Source organism: Balaenoptera ricei, chromosome 11 (assembly GCF_028023285.1).
Source record: "Balaenoptera ricei isolate mBalRic1 chromosome 11, mBalRic1.hap2, whole genome shotgun sequence".
In the NCBI taxonomy this organism is placed as follows: domain Eukaryota; kingdom Metazoa; phylum Chordata; class Mammalia; order Artiodactyla; family Balaenopteridae; genus Balaenoptera; species Balaenoptera ricei.
Window position 1 is genome coordinate 38,901,903 of NC_082649.1, and position 25,784 is coordinate 38,927,686.

Sequence of the window (25,784 nt, forward strand, 5' to 3'; positions counted from 1 at the left end):
AGTTTTTGTTTAATGGGTACAATTTCTGTTGGGGTGATGAAAATGTTTTGGACGTAGTGGTGGTGGGTGCACAATTTTATGAATATAATTAGTGCCACTGGACTGTATACTTTAAAAGTGTTAAAATGGTAAATTTCATGTTATGTTTATTTTACCACAATAAAAAAAAGTTAAAATGGCAAATTTTATGTTTATATACTTAACCACAAAAATATTTTTAATTCAGTTTCTAAGTTTCATTGGCCACATTTTAAGTGCTCAATATCCACATGTGGCTGGTAGCTACCAACAACCATATTGGACAGTACATACATAAACCATTTGTAAGCCTACAGAAAGTTCTATTAGATAGTTCTTATCTAGAAGCTAAAACCATCAGTTCCAAATGCAAGATAAATAATAATTGAGGAAAATAGGGAGAAAACTGTGCACTCAAATAAAGAGCATAGTCTAGAGGTTGCCTCAGCATTCAGCTGCATTTTAAAATCATAAATAAGCAGTAGCTGAATGCCCTTCTGGGTAACAGAAGAGTGTGTGGGGCCAGCACATTCTGCAAAGGTTTTAAGAAAATAAGTTTCAGAAATTAGGAGAACAGGCAACAAATAGAATATTGGAAGGAAACTAAGACCTGAGTCAGATCATAGGTTTGTATCTATCTTTTCTGGGTTCTTAGTTTCCTTATCTATAAAAACAGAGGATTCAACTAGATGTTTTCTAACATCTTTCTAGGTCCCCACGCGGATAATTCTAGATTCTTAATTTTTCTGATCTCATTGGTACCTTAAAAAAAAATGAGGAAAAACTGCTAAGTAACTTTTTCAAGGTCAGCCTGAAAGATTAAAACTAAAATCCAACCAGGGTAAACTCTAGTTGTACTCAATACTGGCTGCACACTAGAATTAACTGGGAATTTGAAAAAGTAATAGAAAACACTTTCCTCTCCCTTTGCCAGGCAACCAAAGCTATATCCACACAGATGGCAACTGACAAGAAGGGAGTTATGTATATTACAAATACAATCCTCTGAATTTGAATGTTCCGATCCAGGAGAACATCTGTCTGAAAAGGAGCCAAGTAGAAAAGAAACAGTGTATTACTAAAATAAGAATTTTGAAATGAATTCTCATACATTAAAAAGAGAATCTCCTAGTAAAAAGTTTAAATGCTAGGTTTTCTACCTAAAGTTCATAGAGGGAAAAGAAGTATGCATAAAAGGGAAGACTTCTGGGGCTTCCCTGGTGGTGCAGTGGTTAAGAATCCGCCTACCAGTGCAGGGGACACGGATTCGAGCCCTGGTCCAGGAAGATCCCACATGCTGCGGAGCAACTAAGCCTGTACGCCACAACTACTGAGCCTGCGCTCGAGCCTGCGAGCCACAACTACTGAAGCCCACACGCCTAGAGCCCGTGCTCCACAACGAGAAGCCACTGCAATGAGAAGCCCTCTCACTGCAACGAAGAGTAGCTCCCCCGCTCACCGCAACTATAGAAAGCCCGCGCGCAGCAACAAAGACCCAATGCAGCCAAAAATAAATAAATAAAATTTATTAAAAAAAAAAAAAAGAGAAGACTTCTTAGAGGCTGAAAGTTAGCATTTTAAAAGGGTCAAGCCATCAGTAGGCAGCTGTCCTATGAGATAGGACCATAGGACACACACAACTGCTTTGAAACCTTTCTACCAGTAGCCTGCCAAGGGGATCCGTCCTTTACTACCTGTTACAGAATTTAAATAAAACAAAAAACTAGCCTTTAAATGATTCACAAGTAGACAATAAAGTGGGAAGATGAAGGGAGAAACTGCTTCCCAAAGATCACTGATGAAGATGATGGCTAACATCTGCTGGCAGGCTCTGTTCTAAGTACGTTCCAGATTTCATCTCACTGAATTCTCACAACCACCTTATGAGGTATGTACTATTATCAGTATTTTATAGTTAAGGAAACCGAGAGACAGAGGTTAGACAACTTGCTCAAAGTCACAGAGCTGGGAGTAAATAAGAGCTAAGTAAGATCTCAACCCTGTAAGTCTGATTACAGAGCATGTGCTCTTAACCAGTATGCTCTACTCTCTGTCTCTCTCTACCACTTTGTGTGTCTATGTAGGTATGAGTGTCCACGACTGACTGTAGGTGGAGATACAGATACAAAGAAGAGGAAGAAGAGGGGGAACAGAGGACAGCATCAGAGCAGTGTGCTTGGGAGGACTCTAAGGTATGTACCTGAGGAAAAGGAAAATTACAAATTTTCCCTAATTCTCTTAGCTTGGACTATAATGCATATATCAAATTTCTAAGAAACAAGTATAAGGTAAATGAAGCAAAGGACAAAGGAGAAACACTCGGTATTAAAATTAGAATCTGGGGATGAGGAGGAATAAGGTGAGCTATATAAGGAGACTATATTCTGTATCAATCCAGTAATACTCAGAGGGAAATAAATGGCTGAGGCAAGAGGTTTTTCAGTTCATTAGGAAAGTACACTCTAGCAGAAGATAGAATATGTGGATTGATAACATGAACATCACAGTCACCATAGGAGTATTATCCCAACTGTAAGCCAGTGAACTGACAATCTGGTTTACAAACTCAATTGAGTTTGCTTAGGTGAGGTGCTAAAACAGCTTTTAGGTCTCTAACCATGATAGAACACAGGCAATTGCAGCATCTCTAAAAGCCCAACCAAACCCACTGAGGGCTAGTCAAATGAGTTTTACAAAAATCTTCAAACCTAATTCTAGACAAATATTTCAAAATTCTTTCTTGCCTAAACATCTTCCCCAAGTGGAACGGATGGGAGTTACAACAAATCACATTTTGATGATATTATTACTAAACTGTGAAATGGGCATGCAGCAGACAAGAAAGGGGCTAAAATAAAGGGGCCATGATAAGCCATAAACTAGACAATAACTCTGGAAGTAAATTAAGGTTTGGCTACAATCTGGGATAAAAATAAAGTCATGCTGAGGGGGAAAAAAAGGCACACGACAGGGTGACCTTATCTCCTTGCATTTATTATTTGTTGTTAGACAACAAACAAAACGAGTCAGCAGGTGTATCATTACAAGGACCAAATACAGCCTTTTTAATATGTAAATCAAACATAAAAGCAAGATACCCCCGATTTATAAATGGTTATCTTGTGTTCATTGAGCGCTGGTGCAACGAAGACTAAACCAGTCATTGAGATCTAGAACTTCTCACCAACACACTCAGGTTGCAGAAGGGCTGTGGGAAGATTAATAAGGAACTTGCTGCAAAAAAGATGACATATGAAAGATTTAAAGGGCTTTCCAGATTATGAGGAATTTTTGCAACTCTCAAAATAAACGGAAGCCTCTTTCTTGGCAAGGCAAGATACTCAGCAAGAGGGCAGATCTCACAATGCATATCTGGACTATAAAAGCAAGTAACTGAAAGCCCTTCCTAGAGATAGGTAAAAATAATATACTACCATGGACACCAAAATACAGACAAGAAACAAGAACCCAAAACTTTTTAAAGGATACGGTCTGTACCAGGAAACAATGTTCTTCCAGTCAACAGCTCGGCCATTATGCATCCCACTGACCAAATATCAACTGGCAAAATTAAAGAGAAATAAAAGTAATACAATGTCACTCTTACCATACTTGGCTACAAATGGAACTATAGTTAAGGGGTGAAATACTCAAATTAATATTTAAGACATCCGAGGTTCAACAATCATACTCATTTTTATACAAATAAATAAGCTAAGACCTTCACCACATTAAAGGGCTTCATGGGTGGGCTAAGTCAAAACATAGTTATGGCAAGAGAAATAAGCTGTTCACAAAGGGGCAAAGGTTCCTTACTGGTAGAAATGATGGATTCTCCCAAGTAATATTGAGAGGTTAATATTATGAACCCAATGTCTTCAGGCAGAAGTACTCAGAGAATATGCTGAAAATATAAATAAGTAAAAAGCCAACTGCTAAATCACAAAGTTTGAAAAACCCCACTTTCTCTATCTGAGCAACTGAAATATTTTCTATTCGTGGACTTAAGATGATCACTGAGGGAAGAAAAAAAATGTTTCTTCCTACTCCTGCCATCTCCACTTCTGAGAACCCCAAATACACACAACATAGTATTAATAAGGCCCTAAATACAAGTGCAAGTAGTACCTGTCTGGTTGTAATGCATCCAGTTCAGCATGATCTCAGGAGCCCTGTACCACCGAGTGGCTACATAACCTGTCATTTCATCATCTGTATGTCGAGCCAGTCCGAAATCCAAGATCTAAGGGAGAGAAGAGAAATCAGGCACTGGAACAAACTCCTAAGGCTTGTAAAGCAGGAGGGAAAAAACTCCAGTGCCTTATAAAAAGCGAGAACAACATAGCACTTTCATAAACATATTTCCTGGTCCATGCTTAGAATGCATGGGGAACACAGCAAGAACTTAAAAAAAATGAAATTACAAAAAGCAAACCAAAAATGCCACTGCTAGGCATTTATCCAAGAGCAATGAAAATATATGTGCCACACAAAGGCTTGCACATGAATATTCATCGCAGCTTTACACAGCCCTGAAATGGAATTGAAGCACATGTCTATCAATAGGTGGATGGATAAGTAAATTGTGGTATAATCATAAAATGGATCTACTCAGCAACAAAAAGGAAAGAACTACTGATACACACAATACAGATGGATCTAATAATATTATACTAAGCAAAAGTCAGACACACATAGAAAAATACTGTATGATTCCACTTGTATGAAACTCCAGAAAAGATAAATCTACTCTATAGTGTCAGAAAGCAGATCAGTCGTTGTCTGAAGCCAGGGTTAGGGGTAGAGGTGTGGGGACTTGCTAGGAAGGGGGCACAAGGGAACTTTCTGGAGTGATGGACATGTTCTTTATTATAACTGTGTTGGTGGTTACACAGCTATATAAGTTTGTCAAATGTACACTTAAAGTGATGCATTTTATTGTAAATTACGTTTCCAAAAAATTGAGTAAAAAAAGAAATGAAACAAAAAATTCCAGAGTTGCTTGCTCTTTATAGATTATCTCTTATTTGAATTATTTTGAATAAGTGTGTTTCTGCCATTTTTTCTCTTAGAAACCCATAAAATCTAATAATTACTCTTCAAGAGGACTGCTTACTTGATATTCATACTATAATTCTCCTTTATTATAACTAATATATTAAATTTCAATTTAACTTTATTTTAGAATGAAAACAAGACACCTGATGCTACCTTCAATATCACTTAAACTAAAGCTTACTAAATCTCTGGTTTAAATTTCAAAGTCTAATGATATTCCTAAGGACAATAAGAATTTTCAGATAAAAAGTCATGGCTTTGGGGCTTCCCTGGTGGCGCAGTGGTTGAGAATCTGCCTGCCAATGCAGGGGACACGGGTTCGAGCCCTGGTCTGGGAAGATCCCACATGCTGAGGAGCAACTGGGCCCATGAGCCACAACTACTGAGCCTGCGCATCTGGAGCCTGTGCTCCGCAACAAGAGAGGCCACGATAGTGAGAGGCCCGCGCACCGCGATGAAGAGTGGCCCCCGCTTGCCACAACTAGAGAAAGCCCTCGCACGGAAACGAAGACCCAACACAGCCATAAATAAATTAATTAATTAATTAAAAAAAAAAAAGTCATGGCTTTATAAACACATTCCCTATATAAATTTGCCTGGTTAGTTAAACATACAGTTACAAGGTGAAACAATTACCACTGTCACTTCATCCTACCTTCAGCTCACAGTCTTCATTCACAGCTAGATTACTAGGTTTTAGGTCCTAGGAAGCAAGTAAGAGAGAACAGGATCAACTTTATGACACATGGTAAATTCTCTCCCTAAAGGTAACGATGAAGAGCTAAACATAAAAGACTTCATCTAGGGCTTCCCTGGTGGCGCAGTGGTTAAGAATCCGCCTGCCAATACAGGGTACATGGGTTAGAGCCCTGGTCTGGGAAGATCCCACATGCCGCAGAGCAACTAAGCCCGTGCGCCACAACTGCTGAGCCTGCGCTCTAGAGCCGGCGAGCCACAACTACTGAACCCGCGTGCCACAACTACTGAAGCCCGCGCACCTAGAGCCTGTGATCCGCAATGAGAAGCCTGTGCACCACAATAAAGATAAGCCCCTGCTCACCACAACTAGAGAAAGCCCGCATGCAGCAATGAAGACCCAACGCAGCCAAAAATAAACAAATAAATTTAAAAAAAAAAAAGACTTCATCTAGCTATAAACAATCTCCATTCTATAGCCACTATCTAGTCCTCATTAGCCTTAAATAGGTAAAAACTATACATCTTCTTTCTTTAGTTAAACCTAGAGCAAAGTTGCAATCAGTCAATATTTCACTGGCTAAAATAAGCTTAGATTAGGATCTGGCCAGTCTCCCCACCCACCAGCACCCCAATAATTTAATCAAAAGACAATACCTACCCTGTGAATTATGTCGGCTGAATGTATATACTGTGAAAAAGCAAAAAATCAGTTAAAGTTATGTCCAGCCTCCTACTGTCATATTATATGACATATTTGAAGTACATTTTTATGAGTCAATAAGAAATGCTAGTATTAACAGCAGGATTAGAAATCAGAACAAGTAATTATCAGTAGTCTGTACATTTATCATAACTATGATTTCCATACCACCAACTCTGTTCATAGAGCTGAAGTATGAGTGAAATAGAGCTTTCAACCTTTTTCCTGGTGGGTTCTCTGTAGCACAATAAGGACTCAAAGATGCTAAATACTAAAGGTGGTTTAATTTAAAAACTGCCCCTGCCACAAATAAATTAGCCTTCTTGAGGATGTTTTCAAAGTTTCAACATGACACTGACCAGATATTAGATTACACCAAGAAATTATTATTATTGTTTAGATGTAATACTGAAGAGTCTTTAACTCTCAGACATGCCTACAGAAGTATTGATGGGTGGAGTGATATGATGCCTAGACTTGCCTTAAAATAATCCAGGGTTTGGGGGAATACAAAAGAAACAAGATTAACCATATGTTGGTAATTGTGGTCGCTGAGTAAACACAGGGGTTCATTACACTATGATTGTACTTGTGATTTCTGTATTTGAAATTTTCCATAAGAAAAGTTTTGTTTGTTTTCCCTTAAGCCCTAAATAGAAGGGAGAGAGGGAGAGAGAGAATTCATTCCTCAAAATTATTACTAATACTGTCTGTACCTTGAGACCTCGGAGAATCTGGTAGATAAGGAACTGAACGTGGTCATCCGTAAGCTTCTGACATTTCACAATGTTGTTCAGATCTGCCCCCATGAGATGGGTCACCAGGTACCTAGAAATTAATGGACAGTTACACAATAATCCAGAACCCTAAGAAAGCTCTGATCTTCATAAGACTGTTAGAAGTCCACTCAGTAAGTACCGCAGTGACAGCTAAAAGCTTAGTAGCTACTCACGTGCGGCTTGTTTTCAACATCACTATTCTAACTTTACTACCTGTCGTCTATTTTTCTAAAAATTTTTATACTAGTTCCTACTTGACATCTTTTCCTAGATTCTCTAAAGAAAAGAAAAAAAACAAAAATGGAGATTAGAATGATATATGTGTTAGTATCACTTTTCTTAAAAATGATATTATTGCATGAGAAATATATAGTATAACTAAATGCATGGCCGTATTTTTAAATCCACCATTACATTTTTCACCTCATTATATATCCTCCAAGTTGTAGGGGCTAAAATAGGAGTATCTTCAAATGAACTTATTTACAAAACAGAAGCAGACTCACAGACCCAGAAAACAAATTTATGATTACCATAGCGGGGGAAGGATAAATTAGGAGTTTTGGATTAGTGATTCAGAAATATATGCATATAAATAAACAGAATACTGCTGTACAGTATTCTGCTGTACACCAGAAACTAACACAACATTGTAAATCAACTATACCTCAATAAAAAAATAAAATAGGAGTATCTTTAAATTTTCAAATTATACCTCTCCTTTTTCAGGAATAACTGGTAAAAGGATATTGTTCACTGACAATATTCCTGCATTTACTTTAAAGGAAGGAGGAACACAATTTATCTGCAAGCAAGATGAGGCATTCTAGAACTTCTCCCCACAGGTGTGGTGCTGGATATGTATCCTGTCCTTACATCGTAAGATTAGGGAATGATTACATTCAAGTCCAACAGGTTCACCACAGATATTCTAGATGCAATGCCTTACTCACTCATTACTGTATCACACTGCTGTGGGAACATAAAAACCACAATCAGTACTAAAGAAGTGGAGTTTTTAAAAATTCAGTTAGGTTTTATCTACTATGAGAATCATTACCCATTCCTGAGGCTGAATAATAATGTATATCAGTTGAGCTATAAAAAAATGCTGATTTCATTTCAATTTTTATTTTTGATAAATTTGGAAGAAAAGAAACCAGGTCAGTAAATTTAAATATACTATTAACGTCTTACATGACTATATATGTGTATAACCTCTCTTTACACACACACATACACACACCCCACCACATTTATTACTTTCTTTCCTCAAAGAAGAATTAAAATTTTTTTTTTCTGTTTCCTAATTTCCCTGTTGGGCTGCTATGGTCAGTTCCCAATTTGATGAAGAGCAATAGGACTTAGCATAGATGTAACCTTAAGTTAGATTTTTTTAGCACTTCATATTTTTAAAACTTGCATGTTTATATTGTCTTGAGGAAAGAGTGTACTCTAAGTGTCACTTAAAGACTATATTGGATTTTTGGAAATGTCTTCATAAAGGTTGCTCTGATTTAAGAGATGCTCCAAGCTCAACATAACATAATCAAAGGCATGCTTATTCTGTGCCAAGCACTATTTATTATGCCCGTGTCTCATACACTCTTCCCAACAACGCTGTAAGGTAAGTTCCATTAGTATTCCCATTTCGCTGAGGTGGAAACACAAGACAGAACAAGTATATATAACCTGCTCAAGGTTAAAAGAGTGGTAATGTCAGGGGCTGAATCCAAAACTGTTTGATCTCAGAGACTATGATCTTAAATCACAGCCCATACTGCCTCCAAATTCTTCCAGTTGACAGAGAATTTAAGTCAAGAGAATGATTTCTTTTAAGTTTTATAAATGTTGCAATATTTCATCCTAATCACAGTCCCTGTATTTTATTAACCCCAAATTGATACAAAATCCGACAAATACGAGAATGTTGTGAATAACTGGTTAATATTGTGAAATCAGAACTTCCCCCAGAAAATCTGGGATAATGGTTGCCATATCCATAATACCACTTATGACAATTTGCAAGGCTCAGGTTGAGAAAGAGGGAATCCAATTTCTGTTTTATAAGACTGTTTTGCAAATAATTACATTTTATGACATTGAATAGTAAGAGGATTATTCTTTCAACTTTCAAAAATATTTTTAAGGAGAAAAGGTAAAAAAAGGAAACACTGTTCTGCATGATTCTACCTAGAAATCTACCTTAATTTGTCTTGAAATAAAACCTAAAAATCTTAACTCTCTAATGTCTGTGCTAGTTCACAAAGGTGTTAAGCAGTATTACCAAAGCGAACATAGTAATTTCAAGTCTAAGTATTGTGTTTAAATGTTTACCAATAACTTAAGAAACCCTATACAGCCAGAAGGCCACTAACTGCACAGCCTGAGAGAGCGAGCATGCTTTTAGTTAGAATATTCCACCACTGGGCTTCCCTGGTGGCGCAGTGGTTAAGAATCCGCCTGCCAATGCAGGGGACATGGGTTTGAGCCCTGGTCTGGGAAGATCCCAAATGCCGTGGAGCAACTAAGTCCGTGCGCCACAACTACTGAGCCTGCGCTCTAGAGCCCGCGAGCCACAACTACTGAACCCACGTGCCACAACTACTGAAGCCCGCGCGCCTAGAGCCCATGCTCTGCAACAAGAGAAGCCACTACAATGAGAAGCCCATGCACTGCAATGAAGAGGAGCCCCCACTCGCCACAACTAGAGAAAGTCTGCACACAGCAATGAAGACCCAACGCAGCCAAAAATAAATAAATAAAATTAATTTATTTTAAAAAAAAAGGAATATTCTACCACTGTGTAATTCCCTTTAAGTCCCCTCCCCATCAGAGACCACATCCATTTTATCACTAAAATTTCCAGACACAGGGAGAGACTGTCAAGACATTATATAAGTACATAAGGTTAATCAGTCTATACAGTGATAACTATCAAACACTGCTGCTAGGCTCCAATCAAATCAGCTGAACCACATTATTCATGGCAGATATGTCTGGCAGGAACTAACCTAATCACTATATGTTGTTTCCACGAAGCCCAAAAGACCAATCCATGAAAACCAATTGTCAAATTCCAACTCATCACATATAGAAAGGTTTTTGAAATAAATTTTGCAACAGTGGACAAAAGCAAGTGTTGTGCAAAGTTCCTGAATGCTTATGGAAGACATATCAATTTCTAAAAGTAGTGAACAAGGAAGTGGGAGGAAAATGTCGAAAGGCACATTTTAAATAAGCCAGTCCCAAAAGGAGCATTAATAGATGCCACATAGGGGCTTCCCTCGTGGCGCAGTTGTTAAGAATCTGCCTGCCAATGCAGGGTACACGGGTTCGAGCCCTGATCCAGGAAGATCCCACATGCCGTGGAGCAACTAAGCCTGCATGCCACAACTACTGAGGTTGAGCTCTAGAGCCCGTGAGCCACAATTACTGAAGCCCATGCGCCTAAAGCCCGTGCTCTGCAAAAAGAGAAGCCACTGAAATGAGAAGCCTGCACACCACAATGATGAGTGGCCCCCGCTCACTGCAACTAGAGAAATCTGCGCAGCAACGAGGACCCAATGCAGCCAAAAATAGGTAAATTAAATAAATTTTAAAAAAACAGATGCCGCATAATTTCTATAGTATTAGTCTCTACAAAGCAATTACATTTAATTGCTTAATTAATTACATTTTAGTAAAGACATGCCTATTACTGTCAGTGTTCAGAACACCTCAAATAATTAAATCTGACCAACAGTTGGAAAGCTACCTAGTTCCCCCATCTTTAAAAAGGAATTAAATAAGTAGGACTTTATTAGGTAGAGGGCTGAAAATATGATTTCACAGCCTGAGGATACAAATCTTGTTTTCCACTTTTCTTGTGAGGATGGTTTCCTTTAAACTTAAACTATAAAGAGCATAAACCATCATTTCTCAAAGTAAAATGTACTGTACCAGAAAAAGGCAGAAGTCTACAATAAGTGGTTTTCAGTACTCAAGACAGCACCCCATTTAGAGCTTCATTTATTAAGCGCTTCTTGGATAACACCCAACTGTCAAGACTCCTATTCTACTGCCTTTTCTTTTTTTGAAGCATAATACAATCAGAAAGAACCTATGTAGAAAAAAATCTCTTCTATATCTATAGTTTGGCATCTCTACTACCGTCAGCCCTATTTGATAAAATAATAATCAAAAAGGGCAAAAAACATTTCCATATTAAAACAAAGTATTTAAAATAATCACAGGGATTGACAATTCGTAACCACATGCTTCTGAAATACACCCAATGATCCTTGGGATTCACTACAGTCTATTCTGAAAACAGCAGAGTGATTCTGTAAAAATGAAAAATAGACCATGTCACTCCTCTCAAAAGGCTTCCCATTTCACTTAAAGACAAAAATCCCTTCAGCAGCAGATAAAGTTGTACATAATCCAGTATCCTGTCCCCAATTATCTCTCTCATTTCTTCATCTACTTCTCTCCCCTGCTCTCAGTTAGCTCCACACTGGCCTCCTTACTCCAGCCACACAGGCCCCCTTGCTGCAATTCCAATACAGCATGCAGTCTTCTGCCTCAGGACTTTTGCACTGGCTGTTCCTTCTGCCTGGAATGCTCTTCCTCCAGATATCCACAAGTCTACTTCTTCTACTTCTTCAAATTTTTGCTCAAAATTCACCTTTTCAATGGGGCCTATCCTTACCACCCCATTTAAAATTGCATCTCTCCCCCAACCCTCACACTTCCCTGCTCTATCTTTTCTTCTTGTCCATAGCATTACTGCCTGCTAACATGCTATCTAATTTCCTCTTTTATATGCTCATTGTTTATTGCTATCTATCTGTACAATGTTCAAGGAGGACAGGCTTCTTTTTTGTTCTCTGTAGTATCTAAAGTACCTAAAAACATTGTGTAGCAGATATCAGGCACTCAATTACCACTGAATTTAATTGAATGACCCAGGACAACTCATATAGTATTACTAGTAAGAACAGGCAAGGGCATATCTTATTGGAATACTCATGCCAAAGATCTTATCTGGTAAGCAGACCAGACTGTTCCAATGTAAGGGGTAAAAGCACCATTCAGCAGCCAGGTAGGCAGCTTAGCCAGCTTATTTCACAACAAACTATTCTCCTCATTTGAAGTAAAGATTACTGAAAGGTGCCCTCTACATTACCTGCATCAAATAAACCAGATTCAATATTCTACCATATGGTCTATATTCCAAGATAAAAACAAAAAAGTTAGTCAAAAGAGAATGCACTGGGCATGCTATCAGACAACTAGATTGCCAACCAGTCATAAACAAGAAAGCACAAGGTTATTCATTCATTCAGTCACTCCATCAACAAATATTTATTGTTGAACACTGGGAGTACAACAGTGGAAAAGAAAGATACAGAATTTAGATGAGAGGAAGGCATATACTCATAATAGAGCATAATTAGAGTTTTAAAAGTGAACATCAAGGTGCTGGAGAACACACAGGGGAAGGCACCAATCCAGACTTAGGAAGCAGTTAATTACGGGAAAATTTCTTGAGAGACTCAAACTCAAAACTACACCTTGAAGCTTCTTTACCTTTTTACAACAGCTAATCTGAGAAAAAGGGGGCATCTTACTGATCACGTCAGACAAAAACTGAATGGTATTTTCTTAAAGGATGTGTAATTTGTTTAGATTTCAAATGTGAGACAGTGACGACACCTACATGCTTTACCAACTCTCTATCCTCATTTTAGCAGACATCTCTGATACGGAAATAAATTGCAAATATAACTGTTAATACAGTTAACTCATTCATCTTTCTCCCAGACTGCTTCTCTTTCTGTATTACCTATCTTGAGCACTCAACCTATTTTCAAGGAAGAAGAGTATTTCTGTAAGTCCAAACAACTGGGCTGGGAATTTCTTTCAGTGATAGAGGAAAGCACTATTTCCAAGCAGATAATGCCTCTTAGCTAAATTAGGAAAACAACTCTCCTCTGCCACCAAAAAAAAAAAAAAAAAAAAAAAATCAGAATTTACCAAAACACAATTTTTATCCAAGTACAAAAGAAAAATCAACGGTTATCTACTCCTTTAACAGTCTCCACTCCACACAAATCTCCTTTTGTGTATACTTTATACATTTCCTTCATTTCTTTGACTATCTGGAATATATTTCGACCTCTACACCCAATCCTTATTTATCTGTTTCTTCAGATACAGTTATTACCTTCTTTAGAGGCTTTCCTCCACTAAGCTTCTCTCATATTCTGAGATCACTTAATACCCTGTATGTTGCTTTGACACTGCAAATTTGACTTGGTCCTTTAAGTTGTTTTAGGTAAGCGTTTATGCTTCATCTCATTAATGAGATCACATGTAACTGAAGGCCTTTAGTTTTGACATCTTACATACAACCTATCACAGCATTTACCCAATAAGAAGGGTTAGCAAACTTTCAAATAGAGCTCTGGATCAAGAAAAATGTGACTAGAAATAGACTTACAGCCAAAAAGACCTAAGATGTGTACAATTTTATATATGGTATTATACAATTCAGTTAATCACTCTCAACTTCTGAGAATTTCTAACTACTAAAGACTCAACAAGGGGACTTCCCTGGTGGGGCAGTGGTTAAGAATCTGCCTGCCAATGCAGGAGACATGGGTTCAATCCCTGGTCCGGGAAGATCCCACATGCCATGGAGCAACTAAGCCCATGTGCCACAACTACTGAGCCTGCGCTCTACAGCCTGAGAGCCACAACTACTGAGCCCACGTGCCACAACTAATGAAGCCCGCGAGCCTAGAGCCCATGCTCTGCAACAAGAGAAGGCACCACAATGAGAAGTCCACACACTGCAATGAAGAGCAGCTCCAGCTCTCTGCAACTAGAGAAAGCCCATGCACAGCAACGAAGACCCAATACAGCCAAATAAAGAAGACTCAACAAGGGAGAAAATAAACTCCCTGCTCTAATAGAGCTTACAAGCTACAAGGAGAAGACAGACAACAGTACATATATGATGATAAAATTTGCTAAGAAGAAGTAAGGAGTAGACCCTGACAGTGGGGGTAGTATTTCAGCTATGGTGGAGAGGGAAAAAAAAGCTTCTGATGAAATGACCTTTTGGTAGGGTCTTGAAGGAAATGAAGGAACCAGTCATGTGGATATGTGGGGGAGAGTGTTCCAGGCCAACATTAGAAACCAGTGCAAAGGTTCTACTGGGAATGTGGATGTCTGTATTCAAGAAAGAATAAAGAGGCCAGAGTGGCTGGAATGGAGTGAGTGAGTGGGCAAAGTATTAGATGAGGTCAGAGAGTGAACAGGAATAAAAATCATGTAGGATCTTCCAGAACCTATCACACTGTATTTTGTTTGGTCATTTAAATTGTTCTTCTCTCCAATTAAAGAGTCTCAATCTATCATCAGGGATCATGTTTATCTAATTTGTTATATTCCCCAGAGACTAGTACTATGCTTAACATAGGATGGGTATTTAAATATTTATGAATGAAATCAGGTTAAAATATAAATCTAGAAACTTCCTTTACCTATTTGGTACATTCAGCAGCTTTTACACTGATAAAAAAGGCTACACTTAGTGGTTGAACAATCATTTTTAGTTAGTGGAAGGCTAAATAAACTAGGTGATTATCTGCCCATTGGCTTTCACTAAAACAATGGCTGCTGACTGACCCTGTTGTAGGTCTTCTGCTAAATCACGGTAGAATCTAAAACCCCACTTCCACATCCCTCTTCAAGAACCAAGCAGAGATAAGGAACTTGGGTATAAGAAACCTGGGATGGGAAGTTATAAAATAAGGGGGAAAATGGCAATTCAGTTTTCCTGAAATTTGAGGAAGTTGTTTGCACTGAGTCCAAAAACTCTTCATTGTCTACTAAGCTTGATCAGAGAACCACTATAGTTAAGAAAAGGCAATGTTGTAGTAGCATGAAGGTGCAGCTTACTCTAGGGTTAGGTTCTAATACTGGCTATTTCAAGATTTTGGATTTCTATTGGTAACTAAATATTTGCAGCATGCATAAGGCAGATATATGCCACCTCCTGCCAAATATTACCATCAAGAAGCAAACAGACAGCCTACCAGGCTCTTTGGTGGGGCTGGTGGCAGACTCTGGGAGGGCTCACGCCAAGGAGTGTTTCCCACGACTTCTGCTGCCAGTGACCTTGTCCCCCCGGTGAGCCGTGGCCACCCCATGCCTCTGCAGGAGACCCTCCAACACTAGCAGGAGTATGGATTACGTCAAAGCAGTCAGCGATGGAGCTGCCTAGTGGGTACATGCTTCACTAAGCTCTACATCTTGGTGTGTGTGTGAGGACCTGACTGTATCCACTTTCCCGGGACTTCCCTGGTGGCACAGTGGTTAAGAATCCGCCTGCTGGTGCAGGGGACATGGGTTTGATCCCTGGTCCAGGAGGATCCCACATGCCACATGCAGAGCAACTGGGTCCATGCACCACAACTACTGAGCCTGCGTTCTAGAGCCCACGAGCCACAACTACTAAGCCCTCATGCCACAACTACTGAAGCCTGCACGCCTAGAGCTCAAGCTCTGAAACAAGAGAAGCCACCACAATGAGAAGCGTGCGCACCGCAATGAAGAGTAGCCCCCACTCGCCACAACTAGAGAAAGCCCTCACGCAGCAATGAAGACCCAACGCAGACAAAAATTTTAAAAAATTAAAAAAAAAAAGAAGCAAACCGAAATGTCCAAATGATATCCAATCATTAAAAGGATCTAGATATATCTTATAAAATTTTGCCAACTGTACAACCACATCATATCGTAGTCAAGAACAACTTGGTATTCTCATATTTTAACTCCACATTTTCCAAACACCAGCTCTGTTAGATTCAGTAACTGCACATTGTTTCTAATGATCAAAACTCACTACCTATCTATTATTCCTTTCTCAAAAGTATAGTCTTACTAATGAATTATGTAGGATGCCTATTAACTAAGAAATTTAAAATTCAGTAAAGACTTGAATTGTATGATAAATGGAAAGTGCTATCTGAAAAATAAAGGCACAAATACACATAACACATGATCAAAAGCCAACTATAACTATGAAAAGTAATTAGAGATTTTGTTAATTAGCACAGAAAATTCATGTTCAAAATTACTGTTTGGGGCTTCCCTGGTGGTGCAGTGGTTAAGAATCCGCCTGCCAATGCAGGGGACACAGGTTCGATCCCTGGTGTGGGAAGATCCCACATGCCGCAGAGCAACTAAGCCTGTGAGCCACAACTGCTGAGCCTGCGCTCTAGAGCCTGCGTGCCACAACTACTGAAGGCCACGCACCTAGAGCCCATGCTCTGCAACGAGAAGCCACCACAATGAGAAGCCTGCACACTGCAATGAAAAGTAGCCCCCGCTCGCCACAACTAGAGAGCCCACGCACAGCAACAAAGACCCAGCGCAGACAAAAATTTAAAAAAATAAATTAAAATAAACAAACAACCCCCCCACAGAAAAAACAAATAAATATTTTAAACAAAAACAAAAAACAAAAAACAAAATTACTGTTTGCTCGAAACCTGGCAGCCTGTAGAACCACTCTAGTCTTCAGCTTGTTTGATTTGGCCAGAACAGTGGGTCTTTGTCTGTTTATTTTGTTTTAATGTAAATTTGAATGCTTTTAGGAAGTGCAGGTATTCTGTTGTATAGCACTGAGCGTAGTTTATGTTATTTGTCTGGCCCTAAAGGTATTTAAATTTGCACACCCTGGGGCTTCCCTGGTGGCGCAGTGGTTGAGAATCTGCCTGCCAATGCAGGGGACACGGGTTCGAGCCCTGGTCTGGGAGGATCCCACATGCCGCTGAGCGACTAGGCCCGTGAGCCACAATTGCTGAGCCTGCGCGTCTGGAGCCTGTGCTCCGCAACAAGAGAGGCCACGATAGTGAGAGGCCCGCGCACTGCGATGAAGAGTGGCCCCCACTTGCCGCGACCAGAGAAAGCCCTCGCACAGAAACGAAGACCAAACACAGCCATAAATAAATTAATTAATTAATTAAAAAAAAAAAATTGCACACCCTGTAATTGTAGGTGAAGATGTTTGATCTCTTATGCAAATTCTGAAATGACTTTGGAAATCAGTGAAATAACCATAGTCCTGGACAAGCACTAATTTTTTCTCAGTGATACATACATCATAAAAAGTAAACAATGAAACATTTTTCCAAAAGGTTATCCTTAGGTTCATCATTCTATTTTCAGAGATTCTCTGGGATTGAAAACACTTCAGAAGTGAACCACCCCAATTTTCATCATTTTACACGGAAGTTAACTGGGACCCAGAGAGGAAAAGTGACTTGTCCAAGGTCTTACAGTCAACTGATAACTTGGTCACAAAAGTGTTGTTTTTGTTATTTTTAATTTACTTATTTTATTTATTTATTATTTTTTGGCTGCGTTGGGTCTTCATTGCTGCACGCAGGCTTTCTCTAGTTGCGGCGAGCTGGGGCTACTCTTCGTTGCGGTACGCGGGCTTCTCACTGCAGTGGCGTCTCTTGTTGTGGAGCACAGGCTCTAGGCGCGCGGGCTCAGTAGTTGTGGCACATGGGCTTCGTTGCTCTGCGACATGTGGGATCTTCCCGGACCAGGGTTCGAACCCGTGTCCCCTGCATTGGCAGGTAGATTCTTAACCACTTTGCCACCAGGGAAGCCCCTACAAAAGTGTTTTGAATTTATTTCCCCTAACAAGATTCTTATTTCATCAAGGGAAAGACTAGTGTTTCTGATTATCCTGAGCCTTGCTCTAACACTCTGCTCAGCAAGTATTCAACAAGTAGTACTGAGATTTGCTCCCAAACGGTGAACTAAGTTTTTATTTATAAACAATCATAACTCAAATTACACAATGTTGTATGTCAGTTATATCTCAGTAAATCTGGAAATAAATAAGCAAATAGAACCCAGCTACAGTTACACAGAAAGAATAGATTCCTGCTCAGTAGCCATGGTATTTGTTGAATGAATGAAGAAATAAATGCAATTTCAGTTCGGTGGGTATGCTTGTAGTCAGTGAGCCTTCAAAAGGATAAAGGAGCCAATAGGCACCACAATGGATAAAACTTAACCTCTCAGACACTAGCCTTAAATAAGGTCTTTGACATAGGAAAAACAGGCTCATAATCCAGTTCCATATGCCTGATTAAGGCAAAATACAGCATTAGCCCAGGTCAGCAAATTATCAATTCCTTTCCTAGGAAAAAAAAAAAAATCAATCCTCGTCACACCTAAAATTTTGGGCTATAGCTCAATCCTGATTCAAATGTTTTCCAAAGTAATTCACAAACATATTACTTCAGCATTTTTTCCACATTTAGGCAGAATATCAAAACCCATCATTCTTAGGGCAGTGAAAATACACTGTATGATATTATAATGATATGTCATTATATATTTGTCTAAATCCATAAACTTTTCAACACTAAGAGTGAATCCTATGGTAAACTATGGACTTTGGGTAATTATGATGTGTCAATATAGGTTCATTCTTGGTGAAAAATATACCATTCTGGTGAGTGATGTTGATAATGGGGGAAGCTATGCATGTACAGGGGCAGGAGGGTAAGCAGGAAACCTCTGTACCTTCCCCTCAATTTTGTTGTAAACCTAAATCTGCTCTTAAAAAAAAAAAAAAAACCTCAAAAAAGTAAAAATTAATGAATTAATGTTAAAGAAAAAAACATCATGGCAATATTCTCTCTTCCAAGCATAGCCTACAGCAGGGCTCAACAACTTGCAACACACATGCTTCTGCCTGGGGCATCCAGTAAGGAGGCTTTAAGAAGCCTCCACATTCTAGAGACACGCAGGGCTCAGGGAGCACAGCTGTTCTTAGTTACTGCCTTTTTTTTCCCCTTCGCTTGAAGGAAGTTCAAAGTTTTTTCTTAAACTTTTATTAGCAGGATCAAGGTTAATGCGGGTGGGAGTTCTTTCACTTAGACTAGATTCTCCTTCTTTCATCTTCGACTCACAGTCATATCATGTTCCAACTAAGTTCAAGTTGTGGGAGATGTTTTTGCTACCTTCCTCCTTCTCTTTCCATTTAATATTCTACATTTCTTTTTCATTTTTTTCCCCCTTTCATTAGACAGAACACACAAGCTCAAACATCTCCTCCACTCCCTCCCACTTGTTCTTTGGGAAATGAGCAAATGGTGCTTGCACTTGGCCTAGGATAAGGGTAGGAGAAACTGAGCCCAGGATAAGGGTGGGGTTAAGTTCAGCACTGGGGACAGTGGAGAGTAGAGGTTAAGGAAGAGCAGCCAAGATCTGCAATTTTATTTGGACTTTCACAATAGTCATCCTTTCCACTTAGGAACACCAAAATTTCACCAGGACAAAATGTATAACCCTAAATTTAAGGTGTTCCTTCTCTCTTATGGTATAGTGTACCTGTGAATTGGGGACGGGAGGTATGTTAATTCAGATATTGGGAAAGCTACAGTACAGCACTCACACATGTACAACACCTGCACAACATCCACAACACTTGCTGGCATCTATCTTGTACTCATACAGGTGCAACCTGGGCATGTGAGGGCATTACTGCCCCATGGGGCAACACTTGCCAATGGAGTCAGAAGCCAGTGGGTAAATGTTCCCCATCTGAGGTGCATTCTATACAACTTCTAGAAAACTGAAGACCCTGGCAGTTTTCAGCCCAGTTGCACACAATGGTGACTGACTTAATAACATACCCTCATAGCAACTTTCTCTTCCTCTCCGTTTCATTTTCCCTAGCCCTCGACTACTCGTTCCTGAGAATCTCAGCCCCTCTTTCTAGGGGTGGTTCCCCAGGCTAAAACAATAGAGATGGTCACAAAACTGGGAGAATCAGCTTTCTAAACACATGAGGCCCAACATTTGTCCCAGTACAGAAATCCAGTACTTTAAAGATCAGCATGCATTTCCCACACACAAGCAGGATAAAAGAAATGGAAGAATCTATATGGAACCAGGGCTCCACCACATTTCTTGATATAAACATGTCCCTTTGAAAGCTGGGACAGACAATTTGAGAATAAAAATCATGGTCAAAACTCCCTATACTCTTCTCTATGGAACTCTTGCCAGGACCCACCACTGTGTCTCCAAATAGGGCACAATGTGCCTGAGATGATGAAAATACTAATTTACACCCCCCAAAATATACATCTTCTGCATCCATTCCCCATTCCACAGAAGAGTTGGATGACAGGAATAAAGAATCTTAAGTCTGATAGTGCTAAGTGGTTCAGGAGTAGAAATGCGCTGCTAATCTTTAACCTCTGGCGGAGGAAGGCAAACACAAAAGATTTACTCACACATCATTGAATTCCTCCAGAGACCTTGCAGGTGTGAAAACATCCAACAGACCAATCACCTACAAGAAAACATAAAAATCAAACAGTAAATAAATACTGAACTTATCCATCAGGTCTTAGTCATTTTAATAGGAACTAATTCCAAATCCTGCTCTCAGTTCAGTACATTACATTATTGTATACTTAATAACTCCAACTTATTTTTTACCCAAATTATGCTTTTGTTTTTTACTTGTTAAACATCACTTTTCATAATAACCCATTTTACTACTAAAATCTTCATGTCTTTAGAATTTGGTCACATATAGCCATTAGCTTATCAGGAAGCAAAAAGATTTAGGACTCTTGACTTACACATGCACTGATAGTCTAATGATTAACAAACAGAAAAAAGTCATACTTCTACAGCTGTTGTTATAGTATCATTTTTCTTTTTAAAATATATTATTCAATAAAAATTACTATATAGTCTTCAAAACTGACATTTTTAAAGCCCCAATATATCTTCTCAGTATATTCTTGGTATTATTCTTATAATATTCTTAATATTAAGATTATTAATCACTATCAGGTATTTAGATCAGACTATAAAAATGAAAAAAAAAGCTATCTTTATGCAAGGATAAAGCAAAGAGCTACTTAATACTCAGTAATCCATGGTCTTTGAGCAGTTTTTCTGGTCATGGATTTACACTGATTAATTTAACATCCCCCCCCCCCTTCCCCAGTTCCTCCTAAAACCCAGACCACTCATTTCCACAAAGCTAGGCACTAAGAAGGCAAACAAGACATATAATTCATGTGTAATATGCCCAGCAAGATTTAAGGGTATCTGGAAATGAAACGAAGAAAAGCTAAATGGGCTTCATGAAAACTGACCCATGACTGTGGACTCAGTAAAATATACCAACACTCAAAATATTATCATGAAAAAGAGCACTTTTAATTAGAATGTTACACCACTCATCCAAATATCAACTTTTGGGCTTCCTTGGTGGCACAGTGGTTAAGAATCCGCCTGCCAACACAGGGGACATGAGTTCGAGCCCTGGTCCGGGAAGATCCCACATGCCACGGAGCAACTAAGCCCGTGCGCCACAACTACTGAGCCTGTGCTCTAGAGCCCGCGAGCCACAACTACTGAGCACGTGTGCCACAACTACTGAAGCCCACACGCCTAGAGCCCGTGCTCCGCAACAAAGAGTAGCCCCCACTTGCCGCAACTAGAGAAAGCCCGCATGCAGCAACAAAGACCCAACTCAGCCATAAATAAATAAATAAATGTATAAGACAAAAAAAACAAAACCCCAAAAAACCCCACACAAATATCAACTTTTAAAAGCAATTTCAATTATATAGCCTGAACCCAAAAGGGAAACAAACTAAAAAAAGGCCTTGGAATTCAAGAAGAATAGCTTTTCAAGTCTTTGCATCTTATTCCAAAGGAAAAGTACAGTTATCCATCTTCTCCTTATCCAGACAACCGTACACAAGAAAACGAAAATTCCCTCTAATTGTACTACTGGTTATAACTATCATTAACATTTTGAGATACTTTCTTTGATTTTTCTGATGTACATAAATTAAATCGGGGTTATACTATGCATACAGTTTTATATCCTGCCTTGTCACTTAACAAATAATGACTATTCTCATGTCCTCAAATGTTTTTCAATAATATGTTCTATCATTTGTATATACCATAATAAAACCAATTTCCTATCTTTGGACATTTAAGGAACACTGCAAGTATATGTGCATATGCGTGCATGTGTGCATATATACATCTTGTATTTTCTTCCAGAGAATAAATTTCAAGAAATAGAATTACAAGATCAAAGGATATCAATATGCTTAAGGATCTTAATACTGTCAAACTGTCCTCCATAAAGATGAGGCCAACTTACATCCCACCAATAGTGTATCGATGACCTTATAATAGCTCTGAATAGTGCTTTAAAGTAAGTCAAATCATTTTCTTTTTCCTTTCCCATCTAAATCGTAATTGTTCTCCTTGAGTTTGATACAGTCCTGGCTTAAGACCTCTGGTCTTTTTAAAAATTAATTAATTAATTAATTAATTTTTGGCTGCATTGGGTCCTCATTGCTGCGTGGACTTTCTCTAGTTGCAGTGAGCGGGGGCTACTCTTTGTTGCGGTGCGCAGTCTTCTCATTGCAGTGGCTTCTCTTGTTGCAGAGCATGGGCTCTAGGCACACGGGCTTCAGTAGTTGTGGCACACGGGCTTCAGTAGTTGTGGCACGCGGGCTCTAGGGTGCAGGCTCAGTAGTTGTGGTGCACGGGCTTAGTTGCTCCGTGGCATGTGGGATCTTCCCGGACCAGGGCTCGAACCAGTGTCCCCTGCATTGGCAGGCAGATTCTTAACCACTGCACCACCAGGGAAGTCCCAACCTCTGGTCTTTTGATTACTACCCCCTACACCCTCTTGTACTTCTGATGGCTGAGATCTAGAAGCCAATTTTATTCACCTGCTCCAATATTTTCTAATCACTGATTCTTGTTATCTGAGATGCCCCATCTTCTCAACAAGAAAACTTTAAAACAATTTCCATTGTTTTACATTATTATTTGAATTGTGGCTGTGAAAATATCCTCAGATCAAAATAAAATTAAACTACTAGAGATCCAATTCACACAGGATTATTCATGCAAGGGTTATCTCAAACACACTAAAGTGAAACAAGTCCAAGCATTTTAAATAAAAACTCCCATTTCAATATGAAAACACAATAGGTATTTTAGAATCAAACAGCTATAAATTTGAACTCCCAATCAATCTGTGACTTCTTAGACCCATGAGCTTCTTTCTTTTACATTCCAATAACCCCAAAACATGGGATGTTGCCTGGCACACAGCAGTTCAATTAATATTTGTTACATAAATAAAAGTATCTTCTCTGAGCCTCATTTTCCTCAGATGAAAGACACGTGCATATCACTGCTTATTTTCATAGTGTTTTGGGGAAGATTATGTAGACAATGTATCTGAAGGTGCCTAGCGCAAAGGACTGACCTGCTGTGGATTACCAAAATAAATCGTGACCAGAAACTTCAGAGTTTTATAATGAACTGTAAAATACAAATCACAGAAACAAACTATTTGAAGCAGCTTCTTCCAGTAACAAAACATGACATATAAAGCTAAATTCAATTATTCAAATGATCAAAAAGTATGGCTGCAAGAAGCACAATGACTAATTTGGAAAAAAATAATAGAACAAAGCATATTAGCAAATACTCTATCAAATTTTAATTTCCTTAAAAGGGACACATTTTATGACATTAAAGCCACTCATGTTACATCAAAGTATTTTTTATTTTTTGTGGGCTTTTACAAATATCCCTTCTCTATTAATCCTATTTATGGAGTATTAATCATAAGGAAAATACTGTAAAACAAAAGTTTCCCAGCATTAAAATAGATTTGGGGAACATTCCATAATCGATTCATTTCTCATTTCTTAAATGGAAATTTATTTTTAATTTGTCATATTTTAGCCTATTTCCTTACTCCTTCTGCCATTATATGATTTCAGACACTTTAGAAAGTAACCCAGTAATTAAATATTTAGAAAAGACAGTTATAGTACAAATAATCAGCAAATATCTCTGATGACTGTCCTACAATGACAAACAGAAGTAATACATCTTTATTAAATTGGTGCACACTCACAAAACACTTGAAGTCAGTAACCAGTCAAAGACAATATTTAATGTACTTAACACAAGCACACCAAAACAACCACTTGTTCTATCATGGTAAGATTAAATCTAAGGCTCCCAAATAAAATTTATGAAAGGAGTCCCTTAATCATTAAAAGCTTTTTTTAATGTATAGGTCTCCAGGCCCTTAACTGTACAGTACCTACTCAGACAGCAAAAGGATGCAGCTAGCCAGCTGCTTCCTTTTAATCTTTCCTTAGACCAGGTGTCAATGAGATCAAGGTCAAAAAATTCCGTCAGGAATGGGCCAGGTAAATTTGTTCAGAGAGTAACATCCCCTAGCTCCTATAACCCATATGAAAATTACATATCTGTCATTCATTATCACTAGTAAAAGAAATAAAACGAACTACGGATTGTAAGTCAGAGGCATTTTTGTGTAAAAGATCACATGTGCATTCTGGCAGCTAAAAATTCTATTTGCTACCAATCCTTACTTAAGTTTTTCACGAGTTTTAAGTTGCTGCTGCTGCTGTCTTTGGAGTCCTGGCAGCTAGCTAAAAATTGGACAGTGGCCCAAAACAGTCATTAAAGAAAAGAAAGAAAGAAAGAAAAAGAGGAAGAGAAGATAACGGAGAGGAATTCCTCTTAAAATCCTCAATTAAACTTACTTGGAAGTCTTGGTTCTTCACCTGGTAAAAATACTTTTACACTGTACATACCTAACAAGCGTTTGTAGAATAGACTGAAATTCCGGAATTTTTCTACATTTAGTCAAAGTCTTTTGGCCCTTTCCCAGTCCCTCTTCAAACATTTGCCAACAGAATGGAGAACTATGAACATTCAGCCATCTGCCTCCTTTTGTTCAAACAACAAATCACCATCTAAATACAGGTGACCCTCTATATTGATACAGTGAAAACCTGAACATTTTAATATAAAAAAGACTGCTATTAAGTAAACTGCTTATAAAACAATTTAGATAAATTAAAATCTTGTTTTCCTAATACGCTCAGTCCTCTTTAAAGTCGTATAGCCTTTCCTAAATTAAAACAATTGTATCCCATCACTGCGGCCTCTTCATGTCTACAAATACAGAATGGCTCAAATGCAACCAGCCCAATATCATGTAAGACATATTTCAAAGTATCTCATTACGGAAAATTAAAATATAGCATACTAAATAAGGTTGTTGCAATGATCACTAGAAAAGCCAAGGCATGGATTCAGATAACCCAAAATAATTTTTGCCCTAAACATTGGCTTAAATTGACTATGAAATAAAGCAGAACAATAAATTACAGTGCTGGTAATCTTCTACAGTAGATGTTCTTAAATTAGCATAGACAACATCAGTGGGATCCTGGGGCCTCCTGGAGGTGCTTTGGGGTTCCATAAATGTTTGGCTTGCATTCCATTTTCAAAGTATTCTTAAAAAGCTATGACAGTGTCTTTGTCACATTTATTAACGTGTAATGACTCAACTGTGTTAAAAGCCAAATGTAAACCCATCAGTTAAGTTG

General features: G+C 38.6%; 1 protein-coding gene across 4 annotated transcripts in view; it reads right to left on the reverse strand.

Annotated features, from left to right (window-relative positions):
- MAPK14 (mitogen-activated protein kinase 14) overlaps window positions 1-25,784 on the reverse strand; it is a 71,230-nt gene that overhangs the window by 22,155 nt on the left and 23,291 nt on the right. For all 4 annotated transcript variants that reach the window (XR_009505749.1, XM_059938823.1, XM_059938822.1 and 1 more), the window contains exons 3-8: window positions 20,580-20,638; window positions 7,192-7,303; window positions 6,434-6,463; window positions 5,732-5,779; window positions 4,147-4,261; window positions 3,508-3,579 (exon numbers count right to left, since the gene is read on the reverse strand). Coding sequence is in view for 3 of the 4 variants with exons in the window: in XM_059938823.1 (XP_059794806.1) it covers window positions 3,508-3,579; window positions 4,147-4,261; window positions 5,732-5,779; window positions 6,434-6,463; window positions 7,192-7,303; window positions 20,580-20,638 (436 nt within the window). In the remaining variant the exon portion in view is untranslated. The remainder of the gene's footprint in view (window positions 1-3,507; window positions 3,580-4,146; window positions 4,262-5,731; window positions 5,780-6,433; window positions 6,464-7,191; window positions 7,304-20,579; window positions 20,639-25,784) is intronic.